The 20184-nt window shown below is 41.9% G+C and overlaps 1 protein-coding gene and 1 long non-coding RNA gene across 5 annotated transcripts in view; one reads left to right on the top strand and one right to left on the bottom strand.

Annotated features, from left to right (window-relative positions):
* The window catches only part of LOC109290861, a 35234-nt gene extending 15251 nt beyond the window's left edge, over window positions 1-19983 (bottom strand). The window contains exons 1-2 of one of the 2 annotated variants that reach the window (XR_002095698.1): window positions 17831-19983; window positions 10994-11097 (exon numbers count right to left, since the gene is read on the bottom strand). This is a non-coding gene — a long non-coding RNA (uncharacterized LOC109290861). Of the gene's footprint in view, window positions 1-9324; window positions 11098-17830 lie in introns of those variants that run through there. The other variant, XR_002095699.1, reaches the window with a different exon arrangement.
* The window catches only part of PIGQ (phosphatidylinositol glycan anchor biosynthesis class Q), a 102354-nt gene that overhangs the window by 80852 nt on the left and 1318 nt on the right, over window positions 1-20184 (top strand). For all 3 annotated transcript variants that reach the window (XM_019507677.1, XM_019507675.1, XM_019507676.1), the window contains exons 5-10: window positions 1244-1370; window positions 2446-2599; window positions 5386-5497; window positions 7500-7580; window positions 8563-8677; window positions 14702-14763. In XM_019507677.1, the coding sequence (XP_019363222.1) occupies window positions 1244-1370; window positions 2446-2599; window positions 5386-5497; window positions 7500-7580; window positions 8563-8677; window positions 14702-14763 (651 nt within the window). The remainder of the gene's footprint in view (window positions 1-1243; window positions 1371-2445; window positions 2600-5385; window positions 5498-7499; window positions 7581-8562; window positions 8678-14701; window positions 14764-20184) is intronic.

Raw genomic sequence — 20184 nt, 5'->3', positions numbered from 1 at the left:
TGTCTTGCAAAATACTTCCTCAAAAGAATTTGTGGGAATTGACTATGGCCTACCTCTTGCATTGAGATATTTTTCTATAAAAATGAATTATGTATTTATATACAGGATTTCAGATCTTCCAAGGTCACAAGGTGGGATCTTTAATTGACCAGCAAACTAAAAAATCAATGTGATGTACAGACTATCCTATTGTGAAAGGAAATTTTGCTCATATTGAAAATGTAGCTTGGAACTGTGCCACTAAACTAAACATATTGTGTGTCTATTATGTGTAGAAAGTTATTTCACAAATGATCCCCCAACTGTTGATTAATAAATACAGATTTTTCTCTGGGCAGAGAATTTGTGACTTTAGCATTTCTAGAAATGATGCATATGCATTAAGAAGAGAACAGACCCATCATCCATCAAGGTTGGGCCCCAAGTCTAGATTCTCCTCACACGTGAACTTCACGGTTACTCTGTGTGGGTGTCGGGGGTGTACCTGGTTTTTGCCTGTGTCTGGGTTTTTCAAAGAAGTCTAAGTGATTTGGGCACCTGACTCCCTCAGGCTTTGAAATTACTGACATCAAGGTGCTTTTTAGAAGAGATAATTAGCTGGCTAGGAAATCCTACATGGAGGCAAAGGACTTGTAATGTTTGCCGCAATGTAGTTAGGCAAAATCAGCCCTGTAGGTTGTGGATGACCTTGTCTGTTTACCTTGCCATACAGCTAATGCACCTTGTCTCTGCTGTGCTTTTTACAGTGGGATAGCTAACGTGAATTAGTTATTTTATGGTAAAAAAAAGCATACCTTTTTGTTAATGAAGCTATAGCCTCCAGCTCCTTTTGAAAATCCAAGCTTATTTGCATAAATTTTACTCAGAAGTTACATTTCCCCCTCACTCTTGAGTAGTCGATCATCTGTGAAAATGTATCACTGCCTTCACTGAAAAGCACCCAGTTTGCTCTCCTACATTGCAACGGTATTGTCAGAAGTGTCGTCTGTGATCTGATTTCTGACTCAGGAGAATTGGGCACCTGTGTGGTGTTTATCTAAAAGTTCTGAAAGGCGCTCTTCATCAAACTGCACATGGTGTTTCTAATATAGCTAATGTAGGGGTTTTTTGCACCCATGAGACAGTATTTTTCCTCAGAGATTGTACAGGAGTCATGAGAAAAGGCTTTTGTTGCATCTGAAGTGTTGCGCATGTACAGTATAACCACTTTGCACTCTGTAAGATTGTCATCTTGTGTTGGCAGCATGTCGCTAAAGAGCTCCAGGACCTGCTGCAATGGCTAATGGGAGTGCCAGCTGGTTTAAAGATGAACCGAGCTTTGGACCAGGTGCTGGGACGGTTCTTTCTGTACCACATTCACCTTTGGATTAGTAAGTACACTTGTTTAACCTTTCATCCTCCCTTTTCACAGCTCTCTCCCCAATGTCTTGTGTTGTCCTAGAAATCTGAAGTCAAAGTGTGTCATTGCAAGGACATACTGGTTTGTGATTCTTTCTGATTTGGGAACTCAAACCAAAATTGGGTTCCAGGTTCCACACAGGGAAGCTATGTGAAATAAGTAAAGTGTGTAGATTTGATACTTGGCAAAAATTAAAAGGCACAGTGAAATTAATTCATTTGGCACCAGTAATGGCCTGTGCCCAAAAGAAGATTCCAGATCTTGCACTAGCTTCTTCATCTTTGCCCTATAAAGGGTAGTTGGACAGGATGGGGGTGGGGAATCTTATTTTTGGGCTTGAAATGCAGAATCCATCCTGTAGCTGACTTCAGTGAGTGGCCTTTTTAAACTTGTCATGAATGCATCTGTATCTTGAAATAGAATCTCACTAGTGATAAAGAAATATGTGCATGTGAGAAATAGTCATGTAGGACAGGGCTTAGCAACTGTGACTGGCTGTTAATGAATCAAGCACAGCCTTGTTTTTTGCTCCACCTTAAATAATGGTCAGAGAGGTTTCATGCTACTAAATATATTGCATAGACTTCATTATTTTGTAGCAACTGCTTTGTGATGGTTTCTGTTGGGGTAGGAGAGCTGGATGAAAGTGTATCAGTAAGGATTACCATGTGCCCAAAAAATTTATCCCAATGGATAGCAAACAGAAAATCTAGCCAACAATGTCAGCCACACATGGGAGTAAGATGGCCACCTTTGCATAGAGTAAGCGGATGTCCCCAAGCCTCTCTACACCTGCTACACCAGAGGAAAGGGAATTAAGAGTTAAAAGGGTGGGAAGTGCCAGTCATTGTAATTGGAAGGTGGCAATCTAAAAGCACTTCCCATTTTTACTTTCATGTCATCTTGGCTTTGATCTCTGAAGCAACATTCTTGGAGGGACAGGGAGGGGGAGAGGCTGACTAGGCCATCAAGAATTTTCTCTCTAGAGGCTCCAGCAAGTGGTGAAATACCTCTTGTACAGTGTCATTCTTTCCAATTTCCACTAGGCTACATCCACCTGATGTCCCCCTTCATTGAGATGATCCTCTGGTATGTTGGCCTGTCAGCTTGTCTAGGCTTGACTGTGGCTCTTTCCATCCTCTCCGACATAATTGCACTCCTGACCTTCCATATCTACTGCTTCTATGTCTATGGAGCCAGGTGGGTGAATTTGATTTGTTTGCTTCATCAGATATGCCCATCCCCAAAATCATGTTGCACCCAGTTAGTCCTTGGTGTGATCCTATTGACTTTAACAGTCTTAAACCACAGATAAATTTGGCCAATTACAAATGACTGAGTCTGAATATACAGAGATATCTGCCAGAGCTATATGGGAACCCTATGGGATATTAACTGTGTTACAGCTAATTGTCTATTCACTCTGAACAGTTGGTTAGAAAAGTAAAATTACCCTTAGTGGATGAATAAAAGTGCAAATTTTCCAAGAGTCGTTGATTTTTGCCTTTTCCTGCGTCTTCCCAGTTCCAGTGGCTGGGGGGTGAGGGGTTGCAAGGAAATACCTCATTTTTAATGTGCTTCCAGAAATGCACTGCCTCTCCCTTGCTGCAGAGATTTGCATGCATTTGGAGTAATCTGTCTGGATTTTCAGTTGCACCTTTCAGATTGCCTGAATGATGGTGAATGGCTTCTGTGTTACTCCCCTTGCCCCACTAGAGGGCCACCTGCACTTTACAGACACAGAAAAGCGGGTGTGAGCTGAGCAGGCAAGGGCGTGTAAGAGAGAGGCTTGTTTGTCACATTCTATATAGAGTGTGTCAGAGTTATTCTTGCGAAAAGAATTCAAAACAAAGCATGTTTTTGCTGATGCATCCTTTGGATCATAAAGTGCAACAGGCAATAGCAGTCCTGACAGAGAAGACAGCATGCTAAGGGGATGAACAGGAAATCTTCTGCCTAATAATCACTAGAGATGCCACTCTCCTCTCCCTGGGGTGGTGAGGAGGGGAAAAGTAAAGTACATTGAGTAGAACTGAGTGAACTTCAGTGCAGACAGGTCAAGGTCACAGGGAATACCGTAGTTTAGATGTATAGAGAAATGCTGTAAGCAGACGGCTTAGGATTCATAGAAATCCTGCCTAGCAGGAATCTCATCCACAGAGCTTTTTACCTGGAAGTTCCTCTTTCAGGTTGTAGAGCAGATAAGGGACTTTCCCTTCAGTAAGAAGGTCAGGATAGGGGAGGGAGAGAAGATAAAAGCAGTTTCTATATTGTTCACTTCTAATTTATGCGCTTTAGAATGGCAGTCTGCCGGGTTCAGGTGTCCTTGTTAGAAGCATAGCTACCTATGCCTGAAGCACAGCAAACTTGCCCAGCTTCACTCCTTAGGGGGAAAGGAGAGATGATAAGTGAGCATAAAGCTCTCACAGCTATTGAATTGCCACAGAAGCCTCAATTCATGCAACGGGGAGGGGCATGGTATTGCAACAACTGTATACTGCATTGGTGTTACATTTGCTAATCAAGGCAATGCAGAATTCAGAGTCCTGATATTAAAGTGAATTCACTACATTGACATGCAAATGAAAGCAGGCATGTGTATACAAATAGGCTGTGAAGGTGTGGCAGGTGCAGCATTAGGCATGCATGCTTGAGTGCATGGGAGTGGGCAGGTGTAGTATTAGTCAGAGGAAAGAGGCAAGTCTGCACTGGTTGAAGCAGCTGGGATGAAAGGCCACAAGGCTAGACTTGTCTTGGGGACACTGTAGGTTACTGTGCTGAACTGAGCCTCCCTGCTTTGGTAGCCTTATGCAAATCTTGTTAAGCTGTTGGTGATCCTTCCAGCTGACTTCCTTTGTTGTGTAAGACAATTCACCACTACTTTCACAACAGTGGTTTAGAGTTTTAGTTGATCATATATTTTAACTAGGATGTCACGCGCACTGTGAGCTTCTGCAGGCTGAATCCTGGACACCCCTCCATTGTAGCCCACAGGCTGCTCCCTCTGCAATGCCTTTCCATCCCCTTCCATTTCATGGCTCCTCTACAACTCTTCCCCTGGCAGGTGGAATCCCCTCCACCCACCTGGGGTTCTTTGTGTCTTCCAACTTCCCCCACGTGCCAAAGGTGCAATGGTTATTCTCTTTCTGCCAATCTCTCCACTGTAAAGGGGGATCTCTCTGCACCTCCCTTCCTCTCAGGCAAGAGTCTGTGGCCCCATTCCTCCTTCCCACTGCAGAGTTCCCCACACCCTCATAATTGGTCTGGTAGCTTATTCTGAGTGTCATGGTATCAACATTGAATAGATGAGGAGAGGTGAGATGCAATGTTAATAGGTGCCATCAACAGATTGCTTGATCTGTAAACAATTAGAGAGATGCTTGAAGCTGTGGCTTGCTAAATAAGTTGTAGGGGCTCCATGTATCCCTCATTTCAGTTCTCTAGTTTTCCCCCAAATCTAGACATTTATACCCAGAACATTCTTTGAAATTCTGGAACTGATCAAACATTCCAAAGTTACTGGGTTAGATATAGACAGGCACAGATAAGATGGGAAAATGACATCAAGCTGTGTACATTGCTTCTCAAAGTCAACCAGTTTCACATGAAAATCTACATTAAAGGAAAATTGAGGTCACAACATCAAGCAATCAAAAGTAAGGGAATGCCAGAATTAAGGTTGTGTGTGCCCCCTTGTGTATCTGCATTATCATGATCTTTAATTACATGATCACATGCTGCTCTTTTCCCACAGGGCCCCTTCCTCATTCAGTTCACAGGCTGGATGGTGCCATTGATCAAGCAGTTATTCAGCATTTTGTTTTATCTTCATTGTTCTTTTTTCTTTTTTTGCTTCCTTCAGTTTACATAACCTTAGCAATTCAGTGCCCTGCTCAGCTGACAGCATGGAGAGTGATAGCAACTGCCTTGTGTTGTGGCTCAGGAGATCTTGATTCTAATTTGTGGTGTCCCTCCTCTTTGCATAGGCTCTACTGCCTGAAGATTTATGGGTTGTCATCTCTCTGGCGCTTATTCCGTGGGAAGAAGTGGAATGTCCTGCGACAGCGGGTGGATTCCTGCTCCTATGACTTGGACCAGGTAGTGGCAAAGCATCAAGCAAGTGCTGTATTATACTCTGCAAAGTCTGCAGCATGGCCTGATTCTGCCTTATTTAAAGTCAGGGTGCAGTCCACAGGCTGCTCCAGGGCATCCAAATTAAGTACAGATCTTGGCACATTGCCTGTTTGGCTCCTCAAGCACAATTTTGGACTCTTCTTCTATACTGCAAATCCAGTATACGGTCCTGGATACTCCACAGACCTACAGAACCAGAAGCTGTCTATACCACTTCTGCTTCTGATTGGTGTATCTGCCTTGATGCAGTGCTGTGGCTGGGCTAATTGCCCCCTGGCTACCTCTGGAAGCAATATAGTTATATTCAGATAGCACCGGACTTTGTTCTCTCAGCAGGTCCTTAGGCTAGTGCCTGGCAGTGAGGGAACATGGGAGAGGGGGGAGGGCAGACATTTCAGGATCACATTTTTCAGATTCAGGACCAAAGCCCCATTTCAGAGACACTGGAACACAGCCATGAGATTCAGGGCTGTTGGTTGCTGTAATCATTTCTCAGTATATTAAAAGATCCTGATCCTGTGAGGTACTGAGCACCTGCCAGCAGCCCTAGTGACTTCCATGAGAGTTGCAGATACTTGGTGCCCCTCAGAGCATGGGTAGGGAAGGAGATACGGGGGAGGGAGGCAATTTAAATAATGTACCAAGTAAGTGGTGCCCAGCAGTGTTGCCATAGTAACATGCTTCTTAGTGTTCCTATTAAAAGACCCTATTTATTTCACATCCAGTTGGAGGTTGGCCCACGCTTTTTCACCAGGATGTTGGAACACATTTTGTGAAGCAGTGCAATCTACCTTTCAAACTGCAGTGCTGAAGAAACAATGGGAAAGTTACACAGAGCCAATCTGTTCTCTCCTTATTTTAAAAATAGCATTAAAAAGTATCACTCAAATGGGACCAAGTATAAGAATTTGTTATTTAATAGTTTCAGTTGCTTTGAGATGAGAATTGCAGGTGAAGTGATAAATACCATAGACTGGCAGGATGAGTAGCTTCAATGCAGCTCCTGACCTTGTCTTTTTAATTTCTGCTGAAGCACTATTTGGTAACTTCTGAAAGCAGCTCATCTTCAGCAAATTGCAACAGACAAACTTAGGCCTCTTACAGTCATACTGGGACAACCTCCCCACCCCTGGACAGGAGAGGAATAGCAGCTGTGTCAGAGAGATTCCACTATTTTAGGGTTCTTTCTCTTTGCACATGGAAAATAAGAATGTGTTTGGCATGTAAAAAACCTAATTCTGCAGCTGTTGAAACCAGTGGGGGTTTGTCATTGGCTCGGGTGGAAACAGCTTTTTAAGGCACAGACCTTAAAATACTTTTTGATATACTAACACAAAAAAAGCTTTGCTAAGCAACAGCCACGGTGTGAGAGAGGAGCGGGTACTGGGGGAAAATAGCCATTAAAAAATTGTTGGTTGGGGTGGCTTATGGTGAATCTCTGCTTACATGCTTAAAACTGGCATTTATCTCCCTTAGAAAAAGGACTCTCCGGGTGTTTTCTCTTGCAATACACCATGGTCATGTGCTGTTTCTGCAGAAATGGTGATCCCTGGATTTCCCGTTTTGGAAAATGTAATCTCAGATTAAGAATGTGATCCTTAGATGGCACAAATCAGTATCGCTCTGTGACTTCTGCTGCAGCTCTGCTGATTTGGATCAACTTGAAAAGTTGGGTTCTAAAAAAAAATAGAACCCTTGAGTAGTCTATCAGGGAGTCATATTCTGATAGGATGCAATGTATTTACCCATATTGCATGTTGAGAAATGGAACCTTACAAAAAGGGGTCATTATTGAGGGACGTTACTTACTCAGGGTAAAAATGTCTTATTCACCAGCAATATGGACTTAGAAGTAGTGTGTTGGGATGAGTGTTGTGAACCTCCTGTCTCTGTAATCTAAACATTACCTAATCTTTACATGTCTTGTACTGTTAATAACATTTGTTTATTATTTCTTTTTCCCCAGTTGTTTATTGGCACTTTGCTATTTACGATCCTGCTGTTTCTTTTACCCACCACTGCACTGTATTACTTGGTGTTTACGCTGGTAAGATTCAGCCTTTAGAGATGGTCACATCTTATCTATGTAAGTGAAATATTCACTCGTCCGTTCACATCCATATACAAATACGATAATCATAAGACTGTCCTGGGGAGAGTTCTCATACAGCTGACATGCAACAAGCAGATGGAATTCAGGATGCATACTTGTGTTTCTCTGAAGGAAATTCCCAGAAAATCAAAGTCATTGGGACAATCTATTCTACTGTCTTTTCCCTGGAGTCATTTTTAATCTTTCCCTCCCACTTCCTGGGGTAACTGCCCTTCTAGTTTGATCCAGAACTTTTCCATCTGGAAATGAACTTATTTCATTAATACTTACTTAGCCAGACTTTGGTGGAAAAGTTGGACTCATTTCCCAATCCAGCCAGTACCATTTAAGGCCTGGATGCAAAGTTTCTCACTAAAGCCTGTAACCTTCACAAAAACTTTAACATCTTATTTGAAAGGAGCAGAATAAAAATAGTACAGGACTCCAAAAAGTTTGACAGAAAAAACTATGAAAAGTAGTACAATAATGGAGAGTGCTTGAATAAGGGGAAGTTTAAATGCTTTATGAAGGGATTCTTCAGTTAGAAGCAAGCTAGTTTTATTCACTGCGAGGGAGACACGGTTTTGCATCTGTTAACCACAGCTGTTAAGTGATGGAATCTCTTAGAAATGGAAGTCTAATTCCTCACCTCTGTCTTTAATACTGCATTCCACTATTTTCAATGGCACAAAAGTAGAATATATCTCATGCTTTTGAAGGACAGAGTCTATGCAGCCACAAGCACCTTGATTATTATTACAGATTTAGACCGAGATTGTCAAGGAGTCTGATTCTCAGAGCTCACTGGAAATCAACTCTATCCAGAGTGTTTTAAGCTGAGTGTCCACAAATTTAGGCTGCCAACATTACTAATTGTTTTTGAGAGTGTGAGCCTGTTTGCTTATCTGCATCTGCCTGTCAAACTGTTTCTTTATAGCTCCGCCTGCTGGTGGTGGTTGTGCAAGGCCTGATCCATCTGCTAGTGGACCTCATTGACTCTCTACCCCTTTATTCAATCTTGCTTCGGCTCTGCAGATCTTACCGACTCGCAGGTAGGTACCACATCTGAAAACTGGCAAGAGCTCCCACACTTGTATTCACAGGGGTGCCTGTTGGGGGTTTGATCTGGTATTGGGGTAGCTTTTTGTACTGAAAAAGTAAAAATTACCTGAAAGCATAGGCAATGCATAGGGAGGACACGGGGGGGAGGGAGGGACACATGCCCTCCCACCCCGAGATTGGCCGCCACCAAAGCCACCACCAGCTTCTGCAGGCAGTCACCACCCCCCCTTGCTGCTGATGCAGTCTCCACTTGCTCACCACCATGGTGCCCCCCCAGTCGTGGGAGACACCAGTTGTTCATGCCTGCAAGACACTCAGGTTCCCAACACAAAAGCTATGCAGTTGTCAGTGCTACTAAACAGTTATCTTATGATACTGGATAATAAAGTCAGTGGAAAGTAATGTAATGCTAAAGCAGAATCAGAAGCAGTATAGCAAAACATACTGAAGCAGAAAGTATTGTTCTCCCAGACAACTTCTAAATTGGGTCAGCTGTTTTTACCTGCTGGGTCAGCTTAACAGGATCTGCTAGCAACGTCAAATCCTCTGGAATTCAAAGTTTTTGCTAAATTGTGGGGCAATTTTTATTTTTAATTTTTTGCCATCTGTTCTTGGCTTGAAAACAGGATAGAACACCTTGAGAACCTGTTCTTTTCTGGTTTAACAAAATAGAGGATGAAAGGGGATATGATCACCCTTTACAAGTACATTCATGGCATGAATACTAAGGAAAGAGGAGGAACAGAAAAAAGAGCTACAAAATGGGTATACATAAATGGGTAGCTATACATGTAGGTCAGAAATTATAAGAAGGTTTCTAACTGTCAGAGAAATAATGTTTTGGAATGGTTTTCTGAGCAAAGTTGTAAGGCAAAGAACCTGAATCACTCTAAGACTGACCTGGAAAAGTTTATGGAAGGAGTGGTATGAGAAAACAAGGAGTCCTGTCTCAACAGTTAGTTAGAATTATAGGTGGAATCATGTATTTGTAATCCTCAATTGGGATACAGAGGTAAGTTTCTTGTAGTATGTTAGGGATTATGTAGATAATCCCATGCTTCAGGGCTTTTGTTGATCACCAGTAGGGGCCAAAAAGGATTTTTTTTCCTTTCATTAATGTTATTAGCTTGGGAGCAGGGAATAGGTATGAGGTTATGTTCCTCTGAAGCACTGGGATGTTGGCCACAGCTAGGCCAGGGCTTTTTGACTGGAGGGCACTGATGGTCCTTCTGGGACTTAAAAATACACGGGTTCCTGGCTAGAAGATCTTGTTTTCATTCAGATTTGGCATCAGAAAGGAATGTTTTCCTTAAGTCTTACAGGCATGGAACATGGGGAATTTTGTTTTCCTCCATAGCATGTGGCATAGTCCTATTTCTAGGATCTTTCGATCATATATTAATGTCATTGCAGTGACAGGGCATTGACACTGCCCTCATCTCCCCTGCTTTTACCTATTGCGTGTTATAGGGTGCTCTTGATGTTTCAGTTCTATTGTACTTTTTAGTTGTGTATGAAGTTTGAAGTAGTGATTTTGGGGAGTCCCTGGGAATTGTCTGTCTAGAGCACAAAGGACTGGACTTGATGGCCTGGGGCCCCTTCCCAGAACTATATTCATATATTCAGAAGGGCTGTGTCTTCAGTGTAAATTGACATAACTTTGTGAACTTCTGTGGAGCTTTGCTGATTTATACTAATTAAAGAACTGAGCTGAAATGTCCAGTTTAGTTTCAGAACCAGAGAACTCTGGGTAAGTAACAAATAAGCTTCCCTCTTTCCAGATTAGCCTGTGACCATTTCAGAATTACTTTCCGCCACGCCATGGTTGACAACCATTTTTGGGACTGGAATCAAGGGTAATACTGAAGTGGGTTTAGCTGAAATTAATTGTAGATAAACCGTTGCAAATCAAGAAGGGCTAAACCATAAGCTCCAGTATGACTGTGAATCAGGGAATTCCAGATGCAAGAAACATAGAGTGAAAGATCTTGGTTATCACCAAGTCAAGGCCAGTCATGAACTGGAAGGAACCCTGAGGCAGCTGATAGCGGCTATGTCTGTTAGTCTCTTTGGAAATATTCCAGGTTTTGGGTGTGAAGAGATGAGGAATTCCACAGATTATGTTGCTTTTCAGTGCCTGCCTTCAGCAGGTCTCCATGCATTTGCTTGCAGGAACTTAACCTTTTAGGAACTGTCTTTGGATGCCAGGAAATCCAGCTAAAGACAGCTGTCCCAATAGATGTCAGGTAATTGATTAGAATGAAATCTTGCTGTGAATGATTTAAAAAAAACACTGCAATACCAACCATGATGTCTTCTAACTGAGGAAACAGGAAAATGCATCAGACCTTCTCTTCAGGCAAGACATTTTGAGAGATCATCTCTGACTCAGGTCAGAAGAACTTTTTGTCTGAGAAGAGAAAAGAAAAAGTCAAATCCCTTCAAGAAATCTTTCCTGCACATGTCCAGGGAGGCTGAACCCAATGATCTGTAAGGTCCCTTCCAGCCCCCAACAACTATGAAACTATGAAACTGCACACCACTCATTTGTTTCCTTGATGCTGCTTTTCTATTACCAATTACAGAGTGATGACCTGCAAAACATATCGTCCCAATAGTATTGCTCTTTTGCTGTAGGTTCCTGATCAGTTAGTTCTGGAACTATTATCAAAGTGGTTCCAATGCCTTGTATGTATTGCTTTCCTATCAGGAAGGGTTTAGTGCACTTTTTAAGTACAGTTCAGTGCAGTCCTGACATCTGGCCTCTGATTTCCTTGGCTTAGACTCTGAAGTGAGAGAACACTTGTATTCATGATGTCTAAATAAGCATAGATGAATAATGGTCCATCCACATGTAAGTGGAATAATATGTTTTTTATAAAATTTTGAAAACATATCAGATCTGTAGTTCTCCACCCAAGAGCTGTGTACACCAAGCAGAGGCCAGCCAACTGGAAAAAGTTATCCTGGAATGGGGTCTGCCTGTTTTGTTCTGGATGTAGAGTTTTGCTTTTGGAATGGTATAATGCAGTAAATCAGGCACTGCGCTAGGGTTCAGGCAACTTGGCCTCTGTTCCTGGCTCAGTCATTAGAGTTTGACTTCTAGCAAGTTAGTTAACTTTTCTCTTTATTGCAAACTCTTTGTAATTCTTTAACTAGCTTAGGTTGTTTTTGTAAATCTGATATCTTTTATTAGACCAGTGGTCACCAACCAGTAGATCTCATTCCACTGGTAGATCTCGGAGCCTCTTGCGGTAGATCTCAGAGCCTCTTGGAGTTGATCTGAGGCTGGGGTGGAGGGCTGAGTGCCCATATGCATGAACGTATGCACCCCAGCCTGCAGGTCAGTCCATGGGGGAAGGAAGGGGTGGGGGCTAGATCAAGGCCCCTACTGTGAGGGACAGTGCCGCAGAGGCAGGAGCAGGGGTAAGTTGAGTGGGGCCCTGACCGGGTGGGACTTATCTGCTGGGGAGGCAAGTTCCCAAATAATTTTTTCTCCCTCTGCCTCGATCTGCCCCACCCCTACCTGCTGGGCAGGGGGGTGGCGGCAGTGCATGGTACATCTTGGGTTGCTTTTAAATGCCAAAGGTGATCTCCTACTTAAAAGAATTGGAGGCCACTGTATTAGACCATTTAAAATAGTTGGAAAAATTCTTTTTTGCAAGCTTTCAGGTACAAACACCCTTTGACAGGCTGAGAAAGTGTCTGTCTGCAGTTGGTCTGTGCTCTTCCCGGATGGAATAGAAGCCAGAGGCCAGTATGCATGCAAGAAAGCCTGTCAGTGAAAATGTAAATTGAGCCAGTTAATGGGTGAGAGACCAGTATGGGGAGAAGGGTAATGTAGACCTGGTGTTGAGAATATAGCTGGTAAATAGTAGACAGGTTACCTGGGGTATCAGATGTTAGTACGGTTATAATGTATCATAAATCCAATGTCTATATTTAGCCCATGACTTTTTGTAACTAGCCTAGTAATTCTCATGGCCAGGATGCTCTGAGATTAGCACTGAGAGATGTGCAAACACCTACACAATTCCCAACATAAATTCAGAGATTTTAACCAGGAATCTGTAGTGTCAAAAACATTCTGACTTGTTGTCGTCTTTCTGAGTTCTTCTGCAACAAAAGAGTTGGTTTTATTTTTCTGTAATAAAAAAAGAGTAAAAACTAAGAAATGGCATTTTCTGAGAGGTATCTTGAGTCTAACAAGCGGTGCCTTGAGTCTAAAGAAGTTGAGAACCACTGACCTAGCCTGCTGGGGCTCCAACATTTACTAGAATATAAATAATGATTAACGCATTGCATAAAGTCAAACAAAGAAGTAGAAGCATATTCTGATTTGTCTTATGTTAGTAATGATATAAATGAAGCACAGGGAGCACAGAACCCTGAACTCTAATCTTGCCAGGTTAATCGAGAAGATGGTTTAGGATATTTCTGTTATAACGATCTGGAACTTACTGAGCATTTTTACTCTTCATATAAAGTTAAGTGCTCAAAGCTCTCAAACAGTCTACAAATACTAGTGTTAATTTATAAATGGATGTATTTGTAACTTAAGCCCTTCATATATTTGTTAATGGCTTAGGATCTTAATTTAAATTTTCACTTAAGAGACAACGTTAACTAGTAGTATTTGTGGTAAGAGACTGTGGGGCTAGAATTCGTAGAAGATGGTACTTGTTCAAGTGGGCAATCTTCACCTAGATAGTACATCCTTGTTTGGCCTGCAGGAATTCTCTTCAGCATTTTATGTTTTTTGATCGTTGCTGTCCTATCTCAAAGAAGTTGCCTGTGTGAAGAACAGGCCTTGAAATGATTAGTTGCTTCCTCTCAGAAAGTCCCTGCAAGTAACTGGTCCTTTTTCTCCTAGTCCAGAGCCTAGATTTGCCAAGGCCCACAAGACTCAACCTTATCCCCTCATATTCACTATCTGTATAAAACCGCTGGGGAAGCTGATCTTGCAAGATGACCTTTAGTATTCAGATGACATTCTACATCTCTCTTATCTCATACATAAACACTTTTTTCCAGCTTTCTTCAATGACTGACAAAAATAACTGGATGGCAGGATAGAGCTGAACCCAGCCAAAACTGAAATGATCCTGGTTGGTAGAGGAAAGTTCTTTAAAGAACTTTCACTCTGCTGTAGCATTTTGCATCATCAAGGGAGTCTGTGCCCCTCTAAATATAAAGCATTCTCCCAGTTTAGAATATTAGTAAAATGTTGTTTATTTACAGTATATCATACCTCAAATCCAAAATCTTTCCCATTTAACTTTGATTTCATAGGGAACTTAGTTAGGCTTGGAGGGGATAAAGAAGTGAGAGACTGGATGGTGGTAGCAGTGTTGAAATACCTGAATGGATTAATTCTTATCAGTAATCATTGATTGCTTTGAATTTACTCAAATGCCTCTGTGTCAACCACCATCCCAGCCCTTCCCTCACTTAAGCTAAAAGCAGAAGGGAGTCTAGCACATGAACAGCAACCACAGTGCCATAGCAAGGTGGGGGCGAGTGGGGCAACCACCCCAGGTGCCAAAGCGAAGGGGTGCCAACAGATGCTGCCCAGCCAGGGCAGGGCGCAGGACAGAGCTGCAAGTGGCTTACTTGGGAGGAGGGCACGGGGACAAAGGGAGGGCAGCTCCTGCCACTGTGTGTGTCTTTCCCCCCCCCGGATCTATGTAGGGCAAGGGCAGACTGCCACTTCAGGCTTTGTCCCGGGTGCTAAACTTCATTGCTACAGTACTGAGCAACCATGTGAAAAGTGATTAGTAGCAGAGAGTTTTCTGTCCCTTGATAGCAGAGGATGGGCCTCCCCCCGTTTTGACAGAATGTTAGGGACTAATAAAGATCCTTGCAATTCCTTTGTCATTTTGGTTCTTGTCGACTAACTCCCATGCTTGATTTCTTGTGTCATTTTTAGAAAATCTCCACTCAATAATTGTGCTGAGAAGAGAGTGGGGGTTGTTCTCTTCCATCACAGGTTGTTTCGTTGCTTTTGTTTTCAGCTGGTGTGAAGTTCAGAGTCCTTGAACAGAAGACTGGAAAACCTCTTCGGCTTCTAATGCAGGTAAACCATGAGTTGCTTTGCACATTCAGTTATATTCTCTGCTGTAGTATTGTAACCAGGGTTGTCCTTAAGATTCTTACTGCTTTCAGAAGGTTTCTGTTACCCTTCCCAAGTTCAGTCTTTAAGACAAAGGCCCCTTTCAAAATTTCAGTGTGGGATATGGAGGTGCTGGAAGCATATGCCACCTGACTATGAATGGTTGTTGTATCTCTTCCAGCTAAGTAGTGTTCCTTGCCTTTGCATGCATTTCATTGGCTCCTAATTTTATTAGAGGCAACATTCTGAGTGCTACAAAATGAAACTTCAATAATTGTGAGTAACATGATGCTCCTCCACCTCTATAATTATAACCTAATGTTAGTACCGGCAAATGTCAGCTACGGACGCCCAGGACGTCTGTAGCTGCACCTAATCAATGCTGTGCATTGTATGTGACCAGAGGGAACATCTGAACCCAACCAGAGTGAAGAACAGATTACCGGAACCAGCTCTAGTAAGGAGACCTTCTCTTGCAGATAAGCTGATAAACATGAAGTAACTTATGACCCAGGCAATATGGGGCCCTTCTGATGCATTCTTAGTTAGATCTGTGGGATGCTACATGATAAAAAGAGGGAGAAAGTCTACTTTAAAAAAAAAACATCCTCCATTTTAAACCCCCTGAGGAACAAAAGTTCAAGGAAATTTTTTTCTGAAAATGGGCTGACATAGTGACAGTCGATTTCTCATAACATATGGAAGAGTGACAGTGAATCAATGATGCATCTGTTTTCTGACCCCAGTATAGTCCCACTGCATTGGGCAGTTGACTTGCTTGCTTTTTATAGTGCTGGTTTGTTTGTGATCCTGTGTTATGGCCAGACCTGAATAGCAGTGAGCCAGTTTCTCTACTACAGTCATGATCTACCCAGTGCATTAGAAAGAGAGAAAACAGCTACAGCTTTTCAATTCTTTTAGCTCACTCCAGTTCTGTTCTGGCCCCAGCAGCAATCTCTACATATAAGAAGCTCTGTGGTAGGGAAGATTTAAGCAATTTTTACTCCATAGGAACCACAGGAGAGTATAAAAGCAACATAGTCGGATATGGCGTCTGTGATTATGAAGTATGGTAGTTGCTGGTTCCAGGGAAGGAGATCAGGAGTTAGCTGGAGGAAAAAGACAAAGTCAAAAGGTGAACAAAAGCGCTAACCTAAGGACCATCACAGAAAGGAGTTTGCTAGAGTGTGATACCTCTCACTGTAGCAAGAGAGGCTCGGATGTAATGATCTCCTTTGTGCCCCTCTTCTGCTGATGGAAAATAGGTAGATTATCTGTTAAAGATGCACTCCTAATGGTCATGGTAATGACATGCAGGCTTATCTTAGTTGTACACTTTGTAATACCTTTGTCCCAGTTTTCATGAGAAGCTTGTGTTGTGTCAGCTCCCCCTTATGCCTGTGTGTCTTTTTACACAATGGAGCAGTATTTCCCAGTATCTTCCCTGAGAAGACTAACTCTGTGTGTGCAAACTGGGCACAAAAATTGTAAATCTGGATGACTGATGCATTTTTACTTTGTCCCTATATCTGAGCATTGAGAAAGTTTAAACAGAAACATGGTAGATCAGAAACCAATAGCAATATTCTGACAGAACATAAATATTTCCAGATTGATTGAAATCAGATTCTCTCTGCTCCTGTTTTCTAAAGGTGCTTATATCCTCCATATGGTTCAGCAAACTGTTATTTATTTTCTTTAAAAAAAAATCCATGTAATCAGAATTTAGAATCCAAATACAGACATATTGTTAGTGGCAAGATGCTATTTTCATTCCACTGGCTGCTTAAGTCACTCCAAGGTCTTAGGTGACTTAATATTTACTTTGGGTTTTAGAGTAATTTATTTTTGTAAACAAATAAAACATATGTCTGACTTTTAGCTAGTGGCTTAGCTGTCCTTGGTGTTATTACTACAAAAGAAGCTTCTGAGGCTTTGGATTCCCTACAACTTTAGTCCTTTTCTGCACATTCTGCCAGAAATTTCACCTGAGACAGCACCCTGCTTGGAATGGGTTAAAAAAAGGGAAAAGAAAGAAGGAACAATCCCATGATGAAAGAAAGGATGTATATTTTAGCAGTGCATATAGCTTTGAACTATAGAAACTACATAAAAGGAACTCAAGAGAGCAACTTCCCTAATGAACTGGTTGCTTTTACACTTAAAATAGGATAGTGAGATGCTTTTACACTGTGCTGAGTTGAAAGCTGATTCTTGTTATCTCTCAGGCAAAATTCACCCCTGTGACAGCATCCTTCTGCAGAGAGGGTAATTTTAACCAGAAAAGCCCAGGCATGCTTCATCCAGATAGCCCAAACTACATAGTCAGGATGAACATTCAAGATCGCTTGCTCCCCTAGCAACAATCCCTTGTTTCCACACAAACAAACCTGTTTCCAGCAGGATATGATAATATGAATAGAGCTGAGGAAATAGCTGGTAATAGTTGATTCAAATATTTACTGTTATTTCTTTTGGTGAATTGTCTGTGACCACATTGTGATTCTATTGAATTTATTCAGATTTACCATCCAGTAATTGATGGGGTTAATTCTTGGTCTATAGTTTGTTCAGAGCATTTGAAATCTGAGTTACAAAAGTTAGTCTGGGTTGGACATAAGTCAGATGGCATGAAACCATTCCCTCTTTGAATGAGCATCGTTCTTGGGTTTCTGGTAGAAAGGCTTCAACACAGTGCTACAAGATATTCTCAAGAGTAAACTGGAAAAGAAAGAACTGCCATATGGTGACTACATAACTGATTGAAAGACCGCAAGAAGCAAGTAGTAATGAATGTATCAATATCAAACTGGAAGGAAGCATTAAGTGGGATCCCACTGTTAGCACCCCTGTCTCCCAGATAGTACTAAGGGATCATTAAAACACAATTAACCCTTAAATGGAACATGAAATATGAACGCAGACAACTCAGTGTCTTAAAGTCAAAATCTAACTTTATTAGTACAACAAGTATTATCTTAGCAGTTTCTATATTCAGAGAGAGAAAACACATTAAATACAATAATCTCACCCAATCCCAGATGTTACATTGCTCTTCAGAAAAGGCAACCACTCAGTTCCTGGAAGCAAAGGGTACATCATGGGCTGGGGTGGTCCAGACAGGTGTAGAAGGCTGGATTTATGACAACAATGATGACAAACTTTCTTGTTCCCCCCTTTTATGCTTTTCTTCAACTTCACTCCTTTGATGACTCTTTGCTTGTGGATTGGTCTCTCGGTGTTCAGCATACTATCCATCTTTTATCCCATCAGCATATTCCTTTGTCTAACAGACCCATCACAAGCAGACCTCTTAATTTGGCCTTTTTCTGATGTCTTACTTTGGGCATTGTCCATTGGTCTCCCTTATCACCTTTCATTAATATATCCAATCCTTTCATCCTCTTATTCACTGGTTAGTGCCAAGTTCAGTTAATTGGAGCTGATAACAAGGCCATTGCTATGTTATGTTAAAAAAACTTCTCACAGTGATAAAAAAAGAAAAGGTATAATGAGCACTATGATATCTACAAAAACAACTCAAAGCAGGCTAATAAAAATGAAAAGTTAATAAGGACAAAGTTTAAGCAATAATTAAATAAAGCTAAATATAAACAATACTATAAGCAGGTGCAACTTCAAACCATTAAACATAACAACCTACCCTAACACCAGGGAAATGTTCCGTGTCCAATACTATTAATCTTTTTATTAACAATTTGAATAAATGACTGGAGAATACAGTAATGAAATTTGCGGACAACACAGATGTGGGTGGGATAGAAAATCCAAAATGCTCTCAATAAATCAGAGAATTAGGTCATGAACAATAACATGAAATCCAACAAGGACAGAAGTAAGGTACTTCACCTAACAGACAAACCAATTCAACAGATACAAAATGAAGGATAGCTGAGCACAGCTGAGGATTTGGGTGTTGTGGGGGACCACAAAATGACTATGAGTTAGCACTGAGATGCTTTTGTGAAAAAGGCATATACCACCTTGGACTGCATTGGCAAAAACCTCATATCCAAGATATGTAAGGTAATATTCCTTAACATCCTTATTGGTGTTAAGTTGGAACTAAATAGAATATTGTGTCCATTTTTGGGCACCACATTTTAAGAAGGATGTGGAGAAATTGGAGAAGATATAAAAGAGAGCAACAGGTGTGATGGCAACCAAGCCATGCGAGGAATGGTTGAATGAGCTCAGAATAATTAATCGGAAGAAAGGCAGGTGAAGGGGTGAGGTGATAACAGTTTCAAATATGTAAAATGTTGCCATAAAAAGGATGGTGTATAATTATCCTATCTAACTGCTAAAAGTTGGGCAGGAAGCAATAGCTTTAAACTACAGGAGGCAGATTCAAGTTAAACCTCAGAGGAAAATTCCCAAATGTCAGTGCAGTTAAACTACCTACAGCAATTGTAGGATCTCCTTCAGTGCATGGTTTTAAGATGCTGGATAGGCATCCATCAGGACTGATTTAGATGCAGCAAAACCTGCCTCTGTGTATAGGGATGGATGAGATGACCGACCCATCCAGACCCATGATTTTAAGAATGGTCATTTTGATAAAGTCTTGCCTATTTTCATGTGAATCTGCCCTGGTAGGGCATTCTTAGTGGCAGCATCACCAGGCTTCAGGATCTGGTTCCCAACAAAATTGTGCTCTTAAGCTTCCCATGGTCAGAGTAAACAGTGCTGGCCCTTTCACTGGCTTCTCTCACTCTTTCCTTCTCAGCCCAGTTTCCTCTTCCTTGGCTGGTCTGTCTGCTAGAAAAGCATGCCCTGCCCCCTCCCTTTCCCAGCCTAAACTTCCTATGTCTTCCTGAGTCCCCTGTCCAGGTTCTTTAGTAACTCCATTGTTCAAACCCATCTTAGCAGAGTGGACTGGTTTCTATAGGCTTCAGCCATCCCATTGTTCCCAGGAACTCCCATCAAAACTTAATAAATGTCCATCATTCCTGGTCTCATGAGACATGATGTAGCCTGACAGTTGATGGCTGACACTACATCAGCTGAGTCATTCAATGAGACAGCCATGTCCTACCTCCACTCAGAATCCATAAATTGTACATTGATATCCCAAGCATCACTTTCACGGGCAGCTTATTTGTGTGACATGTAGTAGATCAGGGATGAGGGCACACAGCACAGTGGCAGACAGGGCAGGAAGCAAAGCAGCAAAGCAGGTACAGAGCACAAGGAAGGAAGAAGAAATCAGAATAGTGGGTCAGGAACAGAGTATAGGAGAGCAGAAAGCAGAGCAGCAGATTGGGCAGGGGAAGGGGTTTGTAGTGGCCTGGGGATGGTTCATGGCTAATTTGTGGCATGCCTGCCAAAAAGGCTGCCCCCCCCCCCCCCCCCACACACACA

The sequence above is a fragment of the Gavialis gangeticus genome, unplaced genomic scaffold (assembly GCF_001723915.1).
Source record: "Gavialis gangeticus isolate Ggan-Ray unplaced genomic scaffold, GavGan_comp1, whole genome shotgun sequence".
Classification (NCBI taxonomy): Eukaryota; Metazoa; Chordata; order Crocodylia; family Gavialidae; genus Gavialis; species Gavialis gangeticus.
Note: the sequence above shows the minus strand (reverse complement) of the source record. Positions and strands in the feature narration are given on the sequence as shown.